The sequence below is a fragment of the Falco biarmicus genome, chromosome 12, assembly GCF_023638135.1.
Source record: "Falco biarmicus isolate bFalBia1 chromosome 12, bFalBia1.pri, whole genome shotgun sequence".
NCBI lineage: Eukaryota > Metazoa > Chordata > Aves > Falconiformes > Falconidae > Falco > Falco biarmicus.
Window position 1 is genome coordinate 7302653 of NC_079299.1, and position 13128 is coordinate 7315780.

Genomic DNA, 13128 nt, shown 5'->3' on the forward strand with positions numbered 1-13128 from the left:
AATACTGCCTCTCATGAATGGGGGAGAAAAGCACAGTCTAGACATAGTTAATCTGTGCCTTATAAAGCACCCTAAAAATGCAAATACCATAATTTTCCAAAGCAATCTGTTCCAGTGGTTCCCAATTTTTTTCTAGTGTCCATTTACATCATCTTTGTTGCAGTTTAAGCACATTACCAGTGGTTCTGTCATCAGAGCAGCTAGAGTGAAAAATGTTCACCTCTCTTCTTGTTTATCTCACCTGGAGACAATTCTTCCTTCTCCCTGTAGCCTTCTGTTCTTTAAAGGAAACAGTTCTAAATCTTTCTGTGACTAAAATAAATCCATTTTCAAGACCTGATTCTCTTTTCTTTCTTCCACACACTCTTAGAAGTACTCTAGCTTTTCCTGAGGTGAAATGTCTAAGCAAAGAATGAAAGACTCTCATATGATCTATGGAAAATTATCTTGTTTATGTATCACAGTACATCTGACTTGTTTGCAACATCTATGCTGACAGAATCACATCCCGTTTGTTAACTGCAACATCCTCAGATCCTCTGCACAAAACTCACTCTACTCCCGCAATGTCTACTTTGTACAGAGATGATCAATAAATGGAAGATCTTCAGTCTCATCGTGATCCAAAAGGCATATTCTTCCCTAGACTGGTTCTCCACTTTCTTCCAATCATTCTGAATGCTAACCACGTTTTCCAACACACTTAAAGCAATTCCTAGCTTGGTACCATCTGCTGCTAATATTGCATAGCCTTAATGTTTCAGTTAAGTCAAAATTAGTGACAGAACCCTGCAGAGACCATTCAGTCTAGACATCCTCTAGTCTGACAGTGATCCACAAAACTGTTTAAGGTTTTTCACCAACTTTACAGTATTTAGAGAAACATTTCCTTGCTTTCCATACAGACAAAATAATTAAATAGCTCATTACACTATGAATGTATTTGTTCCCCCCTAATGAGACTGGATACCATGTTATGAAAGCAGATCTGTCTACTTGTGAATTTTGAGAAAATTCACATTTATGTTTAACACCTTTGTACTTTACTTGAAGAGCTTACCAAACAGTTTGTATGCGTTGCAATGTTTTTGCAAGTGGTCTTCAGTTCTCTAGTGAATCTTTTCCATGTACCCTCTTAGGTACTGGCTTGGCTTCTCCCCCTCTTTGAAGAGCTTTATCTGCCTCTGTGGAAACTGATAACCATTTTGAGAGCAGGAACCAGGCAGGGCAAAATAACTTTGTTTGAATTTCGCCTGCTTTTCAAGTTAGCACTTTTATTAAGTGTTATTCATTATCTTCCTTATCCAAGGAAAGTTCCTACGCTTCTGTTTGTGGAGTCAGGTATAATTGCAGCTTACTCTGCAATGAAGATAAATCTGAAACAACAACTGCACTGAACATACAGTTTTCTCAGCATCATGTTACATTTCTTCACCCAGTAGCAGGCCAACCCGTTATTCTTATCACCATATATAAACTATTCTAGAAGTACACAATCTTAACTGCAGTAGGCATAAAAGGATGTCCTTAGTATCAAAAGTGCCTGAACAGATACAATGGAAGAGCCAGTCCTGTAGAAAAACCTCTCTAGAAACAAGGACACACCAATGTAAACAGATGCCTTTGTATCATTAAATTTTATTGTTTAACCATATCTACCCTTTAATGTTTATTCTAAAGTTTAGTTTTAAAAAGTTTAACATAACTTTGTCTCAGTGTCAGAATCCTCAGCCAATGTGCCCTGAACTACATTTATAGAAAGAAATCCATACTTTAACAAAAGCGTAAAACCAGAATTTTTAAGTATTTTCCTGAAAAAAAGTTCACCCAAACCTTTTCCAAAAAGGCTGCCAACAATCGATTCCTTAGAAAATTTTCACCGCTCAGCTCTTTTGATAGTTGACCACACCCTAATTTAGTAAACACCCAGCAGCATCTTGCATTCAAGTTATCAATAGTCCAGTTTGGTAAACTGGGAAAACAAAGTCTTATGTTACAGATGGAAACAATCTAACTTATCACCAAATACCTCATTAGTGCTAAATGAGGTCTCTTGCCTCCTGTTCTGGTTGAGCTGTATCAATCATGCCAGTGTACATCTGACCATGCATTGGGCTCATTCAACTTTCAACTTGCTAAACAGAAAGCTAACTTAAGCAAGTAGCCTGCTGCTGGCTTAACATATAGTCTTACGCCACAAACACATAAGCAGAAGGCAAGACCACATCGCTGAGCTTGCATACCATAGTTAGGAAGCTCCAATTTGTAATTCCCAACAAGCATTGTCACCCTAATCTAGAACATTACCCACAGGTAAGAGCACAGCTGCTGCATGCAGCAGCCACATTATAACTAAAACTACTTGACATTGGTAATTATGGATAGACTCTCAGGAAGCTGGTCTATACAACTAAATTCACTGGGAGAAGGTAACTGAGAAAGAAAAATGTAAGCAGTGGAAAAAAATCGCTGCATCAGTTCCACCATCCCCACCTGCCCCTCTCCATGAATAGCCATGAGGGCTTGTTCTGGCCCATGTTTTATTACACTAAATAGTAAACCACAGAAAACTACCCAGAAGCAGCTCACACCTAAGAAACAACTACAACTTATTAAGAACTACCAAAATATTGACTTTGTTCAATCTTTTCACTTACTGTATTTCTGTTTTCTACTCTGCCCCAGTCATTCTGCTTAGAGCTGTAACACAATGGAGAAAATCTGTAACACAAATATGAATACAAGTCTCCGGTAAAGGCAAACAAGATACCACAGAACATCCTCTTAACAGGGTTGATAAAAGAGCTGGCATGAAGCCTTGACAAGCAAAGCAGTGTAATCACTTTTGGGATATCATTCAGACCCACTATTACCAGTTTACTAAATTTTAAGTTGAAACCTCTGGCACTAAGGCAGTGACCACTAGAACCTTCCCTGAAACAAAGAAGGCAATACTGAAAGGCAGGGTAGACCAGAGGGACCTCTGTTAATTACTCCTAGAGCTCAAAAGCCTGAAGAAGCCTCAGTGTCTCACAATAGCATTATTACAGTTTCAGTTCATAGGTTTTACAGATTTAGCAGTTCTAAACACAGCAAGGAACTCTAACCAGTATATTCAAATTGCCTTTGGGTGTTAGAGAAAAAGATGCAAATTTAAAAAACAAAAACATATTTGGCAACAAGCAAACATGCTAGTTTCCCCTGTTAAGTAAAAAAAATAAATTATTAGAAATTCATGTATTTCTGAAAGTCAATAACTTCTCTATTGTATATGTTATTGGTAAAGCTGTGACAAAGAGAAGCTAGAGCTTTGCAAAGTAACAGATTTTGAAGAGCTAAGAAGAGAGGGACAAGCCTCCTCCAATCCATCCACCATCACACAACAGTGATTAAAACCTATTTGCAAAAGAAGAATTTTAAAAGCTCTCAATTTCTCTATGAAGTAGTTTGGTTTGTAGAACTCAACCATATCCAAGGCAATAACAAACAGCCATGTGACCCTCTCATGGAAAGGCCATGGAAAAAAAATAAATCTGTCTGGAGTTTGTGTTGGCCAGGCAAATCAATATACTTAGTCATAACTCAACAGCACTACTTACAAAGCGAGTAATTGTTTTCCCACTAATGCCATCTCTACAATTTTTTAACAGAGAACAAGTTGCCAAAGTACTGAGTTTGCAGCGGATCTTAAACTGGCTTTGCTTCACAGCAGATTAAGCAGAGAAAAACAGTTTACTGATGCAACAGTTAAGCAGTTGCACATAAAAAAAGCCAATTACAGTTCAGTCAGCCATAACATACTTTCTTCAGCTGTCATATTGTATAAACATTATTACACAATGATACAAATACTATACTCCAGAACTCTTGACACAAATCTTGCTTGTTCATTTCATTAAGTTTCACTGTCAAAGAAAATACACCACAACTTATTCAGGCCCAAAAAATTCCTAGGACTATTCGGGATCTTAGATTTTACCGTCACAGCAGTGAGTTCTAAACTACATTTATATTAATGACCTTATTTTTAGTTTTAATAATGATTTGGGGTTTAATTCTATTATGCTTTTATAAAGGTATCTGCACGACATACACTTCACATGATTTAACTTCAAAGGGTTAAGATTAAGTTACTGAATTCCTGCAATACCTGCTGTAGTTTTTTATGGTATTAAAGAAACTATCAACAATAAGTGAGAACATATGTTTAAGACTAGGGTAAAGTTTATTCCAAGAGGCAAAATTCCCTTCAGCTTTATATGATTATTTTGAATAGCATACGTATTAAAGAAAACATTTTTACTTACATATTCAAACTATGTGGCATAGTACTCTGTAATTTTCTAAGCCCAAAACATCATAACTCCAGCAACCTTTAATTACTGAGTTCTCAAAATCCCCCTCTTCCTTCCTCCCACCCAAAGATATCTCCGTATCACCCAGTTTTTATGCAACTTCAAGAACTGCTGCCCAGCAAGGGCATTTCAATATTAAGTATTTTTACCCTTAGAAATGGATCCTACCAGCTGTATTGCTGCGCATAGCAACTACTTTCAGCAAACACAAAAGGGAGAAAATTCCTAAAAAAATAACCTTTAAAGTTCACATCAAGTCTAGAGGCATTTTCAGTCCAAGTCTATAAGTATCAAGCACCCACCATGTCTTCCAAGTTTTGCACCTTCCCATTAGTTCTAAGGCTATAAATGAGGCCTCAAAAAACAACAAAAAAAACCAAACTAAAAACAAAGCCCAAACCCCCCAGATTTAATTCCAGCAGTACCCTGAAGCACAAGTGTAATCTGAGCTGTATCATTCCACTCACATTCCAGGTAGAATGGATTTTGTGTTTACAAAATGTGTCTTCTCAAAGTCTCACTGCTGATGCTCCATCCTGTGTATAAATACTTAATTACAAACACTTCACAAAAGGCAGCTTGAACACCTAACACGGCCAAATGCATCTTCCCCGAGCTAAAACATAGAAAAATTCTTATGTTACACATACAATTAACAATGACATTGGTAAAGAAGCCTTAAAGGGATGCACATTGCAAGATCCAATTTCTTCAATTAGTCATTTTATGTCTAAAATACTTTTAAAGCCTACTCATTGATCAGACAGGTACAAGTCACAGGAAGATGATAATGCTGTACTTAAACATTCAAACCTGAAACAATGCTCATCAATACACTCTTCAAGCACTCAGGAAAACAGCAAACAATACTTCTCTAAAGCAAACCAGAAGGACAATATTAGCTGTGGCAACAAACCTTCATGCCTTTGAGATTTACTCCTTGGTACAGTTCCAACAGACATGTCTTATCACATGCAAGAATGGCAATGACATGGAGAAATACCAGGAAGACTAAAACAAGGCTGTTTACAGCCCTTGACCAACCTTGGATACATAAAGACAGAAGGTAAAGAATTAAAGCTCTAAGCAGGGCAGAGATTCTTGGCAATCCAGGAATAACAATAGTTTAATTTCTAAATGCTATGGCTCTGTGCAAGAAAGCACCATTGCTAAGCATGGACGCTTCACCCAAGAACCTAAGTGTTTTCAGATGACAAGGAAAACATTTCCTCCTATTGAAGCCAGAGCTATCTTCTTCCCATTTTATCTGCATGTCAAGTTCATTAACAAGGAGACTCTACACAAGACTAACACACAGTATCCATCTGCTCATAGTTATGGCTTAATTTAGTAACTTTTATTAATTTGTGCTACATAGCACAAGAGTTATGTTGTACTACAGATAGCACAAGAATGTTTTTATCATGCTGCGTTTATCTGCTTCTACAAAAACAACGATGCTATAGATTAAGATATACAGCAAGACCTTTCTTCAGAGACTTGAATGCAGAAAGCTAACATTATTTCCAATCATATACTGGCTATACCAATCCATCAGAAAGCAAGATTTTCTCCTCTTCCATAGAGGAAAAGGATGGGGGAAGGAATAAGAACAGGGAAGGCAGGAAGAAAGAGCGCTTCATTCACAGCTTCTGTAAGCCGAGCACATTGTGACAACCAGTTTGGGCTCTGCACCACAGAGGACATGCAGCATGGTGCCCTACCATGTCCCTCTTGAGGTTACCTGTTTTGAGCTGCATGCCTTAAGCTGTCTCCGAGATACCACAAGTTCCCCCGTTCCCCACCTCAGCACTTGGGTTTCCCCTCATGGAGACAGGCTCTGTATGCCCCTATTCTCATTTCCACCCACACACTCCAAGACCACGCACCTTACCGTGCACCAGTTCTTCTGGTGCCTGTCGCTCCTTTCGGATGTATTCCTATTTAATTTCCAGTGGCCCTTTTCTGCCTATATACCTACCAGTCCCTCCCTGTCTTTCCTCCATGTCATCCATCCACCCTCCCTCCCAAGAAAACTTTATTCTTGCAAGGTCTATGCTACCCTAACATCACCACAAGCAACCTTTAGTTTAGTGACCCCTATCTTCACCCCACTGCACTTCCCAACACTTCTTCCCTTGGTTTTCTTTGCCCTACTCACTCAACCTGATTTCTTCTACTTTTAGGTCCTTTCCTTCCCAGCTCACCAACTGACACCAGTTCTCCCCCCACAACTCTTAGACAGATTTATTTCTGTTAATATTGCATGCTGGAGAATCTCCTGCAGAGTAATTTAAACTGCTATTAATAAGCAAAGACTAAAGGTCAGCTTAAAAAAAAACTAAACACCTTTCACCTTTACAAAATTGCTTTACGAACAGCTCAAGGCTTTCCAACCAAGGAGTCCTCTGTTATTCTAGCTCTCACCAGCTCAGCTGGACTGTTCTCCTTGATGCCCAGAACATTTCTCAAGAACTCTTGACTTGTTGGATTTGGCGTTCCAAAAATTATGCAGCAGACACAATTCACACTCCTTTTAACTACTGCAAGCCTCAACAACCAGAATTCAGATGGAAATTTCATGTGGCTATTCTATCAATGTCAAGACACATGCAACAACAGCATTAGCATATCACTCATCAAGAAGTCCCCTTAAAAGACTAAGTTACTGTAACAGGGGTCTCATTTTTACGGTAAATCTAAAAAAATATTCTGTTTACAACAAAACACTGATCTATAATAGTTATTTGCATTAAAAACTTCAGTATCAAACAAGCAGTAGCTGGAAGTTTTGATTATTTTAGCATTACAATCTCACTGAATGTATGATTTAGAGGCTACAACTACCCTTTACACCAAAATGAACGCAACCTGCTTTCTTAGAGCAGAAAAGCAACCTGCTTTTTTTCCTTTTAATATAAAAACATTTTAACACCTTCCCATAGTGTTTAATTTTTGCTGCACTTCACACCAAAGCCCAGCTGACTTTGTAAAAACCACTCACAGGAAGTCACACTAAATTCAGAAATACCATATGGTCACTGAACAAGAAAATAGTCATGGTTACCAAACCAAATTAATGTCATTGATCACTTTAAAGAGAGGTGGTTGTAGGCTTGCTAATTATCTGAGGTGCTTATTATGTATTTCAAAGTTTGAAAGTAATTCTATAGTTCTATCAAAGCTACTAAATCAATCATCTCTGTTAAAGGCTTAGAGAAAAAGTAAAGCTTACTGCTCAAATCTATGGTCAACATATGAGAAACATTACTATGAAAGCCATTCAAAACCCCTCCTCATGGGAAAGGGTAACATTATGAGAACTAAGTGTTTTCACATGTTCTTTTTACCTTTGTTCTTTTATAGTCTTATTTTCCACCTCTTCTACAGCAAGATTTTTTTGGAGGCTACTAATCTGAATTCCATCTCTTTCTTCTCAAGGCCCCTTGGGACCGCTTTCCCTCATCAATGTCTTTTGTTCCTGCTACAGTAATTCTCTGGTCAGTCAAAAACAGCTTCACATGGCATTCTCCAACAGAGTCGGGAATCTGCAGTGGTAGCAGATTCAGAAAGAAGGAGTAAAGGAAAAAAAAAATCATTTGAAGGAATAAACCCCAACATTCTCAGCAATGTTATGTGCCTGTCTGCTAAAAAATAGAGAAGAAGCATCATCCTGAAATTGTGCCTCTCATGCATTACTGAGCAAGAGAAAGCAACAGAACTGAAGCAAAGGTACTGCTCTATACACAGAGGAAAGCCCAGCCACTGACACTGCCTTCTCCCAGGTTCCATGAAGGCAGTCACCACCGTAGCCTTACTTATTGCATTATACAACCTACAATAACCTTAACTCCACTAAAATAAGTTCAAAAGCAGCTTAAAAAAAATTGGAAAACCTAATCCTTGCATTCTATTCCCTATATAAAGGCAGCACGCCCCAAGAGTAAAAAAAACAACCAAAACAAACCCCTTCTGAGTTATGATATGAAGTCTCAGATCCTAATACAGTTTTTTTTGTTGTTGTTTTTTTGTTTTGCACCACTGTAGTATCAGGTCCTAATTTCAACATCCATCTGCTTTTACTGATGTACACATTTAAGCTTCCAATCTCAAAATAACTGTGTCCTTAAACTAGGCTATTATATTACTACAGGATATTACTCACTTTGCTGTAAAGGAGGAAATAAATCTTTCTGCAGAATTTGATTTTCCTTTCTGTTTAATGACTTCCAAAACATCTTACACAACAATCATGGTATAGTTCAACCATTCTATTCCTAAATAGAATACTAGTGAAAAAGACTGTTGTGTTTCGTTATTTTAAGCTTAACATTTAAAAATAATTACTTAAGCAAAAAAGACCCTGGCTGTTTGCTTGCCTGTAACTTTTGTCTCAGTTCACTTGTACATTCAGCAATTAGCACAGCAGCATTCCCATACTAGTTGCAGTTTCTGGGAGCTACTGAAAAAATAAAGCAGCACAAGTCACATTTTAGATTCAGAGTAAAATGTAAATACACATAGGATCTATAACTTGTGAATGTTACATACATTGTAACACACTGAATGTTTGTAAGCATTGTTGAGTCAACAATGTAGTGATTACAAACGTAGATATTTGCCACAAGAGTCTGTAAGTGCCAATGTGATACTTGTATCTCCCTAATACACACTTCCCCCTCTAATGACTCTTAGCCCCTCTTGGCTGATTCACACTAGATCTCTTCCACCTCCACCACTGCAAGCTGTTTGTTTTAGACTCTTGTCCCTTTGCCCAGTTAAGAAACCTCATCTTCCTCCCAGTCCCTACCTGTTCCAACCACTTTCTTGCACCTTTATTGCCCCGCAATTCCACCAGTCAACACTCTTGAAGACGAGCACATTTATAAGCCCACTGACAATCTGGATGCCTTATCCTAAGCGTTTGTTACTATTTTACAGGTTCATCTAAGCCAGATATTCTATAACAAGCTACTTGCAATTCTGATCAGACACTTTTTGTCCATTTAAAATACATGCATGCTACAGACACAATAAGTAGCTACAGTTCTTCATCCCTCCTGAAAAAAAAGCTGACTCTCATTTATGGACATAGAACGCAAACCAACAACTGTCCTGCAAAACGAGATTTTTCAATTTTATCCAGCGGATGAGTAAACAGATTGAGTGTCCTACTGCCTTTGTCACAGAAGTGTTTTCAATTAAACTTCTAGCATCCCTCGCCTCCTCTACTAAGAGAACGATAGGAAAAAACTACCAGGTGAGTTGTCCTTCAGGTGGGAGCTAACCCATTCTGTTAGCAGAGCACAGGGACAGTGATAACGTGGTAGCCGGTTGCCCACACTGAATCCAGAAACTGAAGAGGCTTGCTACTCTACTCAGTGTGCATGTCTCTGGCCAGACCTCTGCCTTAATGGTCTCCATTACACCTTCTGCGTTTGCTGCCACCACCAGAAGCAACGCTTGAGATTATCGGAATACCGGTTGTGCAGGCAAGAGTGACCATATCGAAGTTTCTCAAGACAAAGGGCACCACGCGAGTACCCTTTACAAACCACAGCCTGTAAACCTTGTGTTCTCACAGAGCCTTTGCTCCTAACAAATGAACTGGGCAACTACAGGCAGCGCTATGTGTGAACAAAGACCCAAGTGCATGGAAGAATGACCATACTTCAGTGCATAACAAACGAAAAAAAGTTACGTATCTGAACACCTTTATAAAAAAATCCCCAGGTGTCACTAAAATAAACACAAAAATTCAGCAGCGAACATAAAAAAAATCATTTTTATATAATTTTTTAAATTAAAGCTCAGAAGACACAAGGGCATCGCTGGCTGCCCAGAGGGCAACCGTGAGGGCCGGCCCGCACACCTGCGGCCCCGCCAGAGCCCTCCCGCCCCCGCCGAGGGGACGCCGGTGCCCCGCGGGCTCGGGCCGCCCTCAGGAGCGCTGCCCCGGGGCGAGGGAGCTGCTCCCCCCGTACAGCAGCCGGCGGAGCTCGGGGCCGCCGCCCGTCCGTGCCGCCGGCCCGACCTACTCCGAGGCGCAGGCGGGGGGAGCCGCTTCCCTCACGGAGGCGGGCGGGGGCCCGCGGCGCGCCCCCCAGCCCTGAGGAGACGGAGACGAGACGTCCCTGCGGCGGCGAAGAGGGAGGGCTGCCTGCCGCCCCGCGCCGCGCTAAGGGGCCCCGCCACCGGCCGCGCCGAGCCGCCGGGTGCCCGCCGGAGCCGGCTGTGGCGGCCGGTACCGCCCTCCCGCCGCGGGGGCCGCACACCTCAGCGGCGGCGCGGAGAGAGACCGCCCCGCGGGGCCCGCCTGCCCGCCCCGGCGGGCGCCTCTCACCTCACGACCGGGGGCGGGCGAGGAAAGCCGCTGGCCTGCCCAGCGCTGCGTACCTGGCGGCTGGCGGCGGCAGGGCCCCTGAGGAGGCTGCCCGTTGTTGTGGCCCGGGTGGCGGCAGGAAGCGAGTAGCCCCCGCGGCGGCGGCGTCTCCACCGTGGCGCAGTTACCATGGGACGGACGCCCTCTCCCTCCGGAAGTCACCGCCGGGAGGGCGGGGAGGGGGCGGGGAGAGGCGCCATCTTGAGCGCGGCGCCCGGTCCCAGCCTGCCGCCATCTTGAGTGTGGCGCGGCTGAGTCGCTCGCTCTGGGGGCTTCTCCTAGTCCCTCGCCTCAAGTCCCGTCAGCGGGGGGGCGTATGTCGGTGAGGTGCTATAAACGGAGGTTTTCGAAAACTCTTAAAATAACGATAACCTAATGCACACTGTTTACAAAAGACATCTGAACAGCGGGAAGGTCATATCTGGTGCTGAAACGGTTCTCTTCAGAGTTAGAAAATTACGGTAAGGAAAAGCAAATGAGCATAATGCTGCCAGCGGAAAATATGTTTAGTGGGGTTTTGGGGTTGTGTGTTTTGTTGTTTTGGTTTTTTGGGGTTTGGTGGGTTTTTTTTCTGGGGGACTTAAGGAATTAAAACTGGCTTTCTTAGCAGCTGCCCTGTCACTTGAGGTGATTGCAGAGGGATTCCGGCACCAGGGTGAGACACAGCGTGAGGGTGGTGAGGGGCCCAGGCTGGCCCCTCAGCCCCACCATGGCGCAGCCCCAGGCCCACCCCAGGCACAGGGTAAGCCACAGTGAGCGCCTCCAGCCCAGCCTGTAACGCTGCCATCTTCTCTGGTCCTTGCATCAGGGCTTGCAGTGTCCCTGTGCACCCAAGGGACCACCCTTCGTCTTTAAAAAGAAGAAGTTAACATTGTATATAAAATTACACATAGAAAACACTATTATATGGATGGGTAAATCCAGTGCTGAAATCCTTGGAAAAGCTCGTTACAGCTGTAATTGTGCCATCTTGTGCATATGCTTTAGTTTTTAATTACATGATTGCATACCATTTTGTCCCAAAGGACCTTGCCTCATTTAGTGCACAGAATGGACTGAAATATGGTTGCGTTGTTACTCAGAGACGCAGAGTTCCCTAACCTTTGAGCGCTTGCTTTTGCAGTTGGAGCAAAAGTAGATCTTCGTAATTTTTAAAACCAGAATAAAACATTGAATAATATGAAGTGCCCCTTGCACATGACGAGCAGTTACACTTTCATCCACCCCGAGGGTAATTGGCTCTCTAAAAGTCACTATGAAGTATGTGAGACACCCGGGGTCAGGCTGTTGATGGTTTGAGAGTCAGAGTTTGCAGCCTGAGTCAGAGACACTGACCCCCTCCCTTCCTCCTGAGTCATCTTCTTCTGGGGTTCGCTTAACATCGTTTTTATTAAAGGCTCGTTATATTATAATATATATATTAATCATTATATTATCATTATATATACAAATATGAAAGTCTTGAGTTCTGATTCAGACCTCATCCTAAACAACAGCAGCGTGTCTCCTGTATCAGCCCAAGAGTTTGTGTTTGGTCAGACAGTAGTAGGATCAGAACGAGGAATGCCGTGGAAATTGATGTTTTTAACTGTCAAGTCTGGCACTAGAGCTGCACTGAAGGAGCACGACGGTGAAAGGGAGAGAGCATATGACTTTTAGAGGAGATTTCTGTGAAGCGCCGTAAGCCAGTGAAAGAGGAAAAGCTCCAGCACCTCTGGCTGTAGATGGACCTTTTGCTGCCAGACCTGGTCACTTAACGTGTTGGGCCACTTCATCTCTTAATTGTGCTGATTTCTTCTATAGTCTCAGGCAACTACTGAATCATGTACTATAGCTTCTGTAATTCCTGTGAAACCTTCTCTTTTTTCTCAAAATATATCTACAGGATATCATCTATGCTTCAGTGATCCTCCACAGAAGTACATTAACCTCAAGAAATCGAAATACCTGTTTCTAGGCCACAGCTCCTGTCTTTTAGCGCCATCTAGTGTTCATGCCTGGAAGAGATGATGTCATTAGGAATTTCTCCCCATCAGATCGATTTGCCGTTAATTAACACATTCTGGAAACTGATAGATGGTACTGATAGGAGGCATCTTTGTAAATTAGTAAAATATTTCTGTATATAAAATCCAGTGAGATATTTATTACTATTTTTATTTTATGGCATTAAATTCTGACACAGATCTCTTTTACATCAATTAATTAAAATCAAAGCACTCACAAATCAAACATATATATATATATCAGTTATTTACTTCTGACTATTCTGTTCTCTGTAACTAATCAGATTGCTTTAGAAAACAGAGGCCACCAAAAAAAAAAAAAAAGACAACCCCCCCAAAAAACCCTAGCACTGAAATAAATTATCACCTTTCTTCATTTTCAGCT

At 41.6% G+C, this 13128-nt stretch overlaps 1 protein-coding gene across 2 annotated transcripts in view; it reads right to left on the reverse strand.

Annotated features, from left to right (window-relative positions):
* Positions 1–10889, reverse strand: part of DISP1 (dispatched RND transporter family member 1) — a 92190-nt gene extending 81301 nt beyond the window's left edge. Inside the window, exon 1 of one of the 2 annotated variants that reach the window (XM_056357030.1) lies at positions 10699–10889. In XM_056357030.1, coding sequence (XP_056213005.1) covers positions 10699–10868 — 170 coding nt within the window. In that variant the 5' untranslated portion in view covers positions 10869–10889. The remainder of the gene's footprint in view (positions 1–10698) is intronic. The other variant, XM_056357031.1, reaches the window with a different exon arrangement.
* Positions 10890–13128: the final 2239 nt, after the last annotated feature.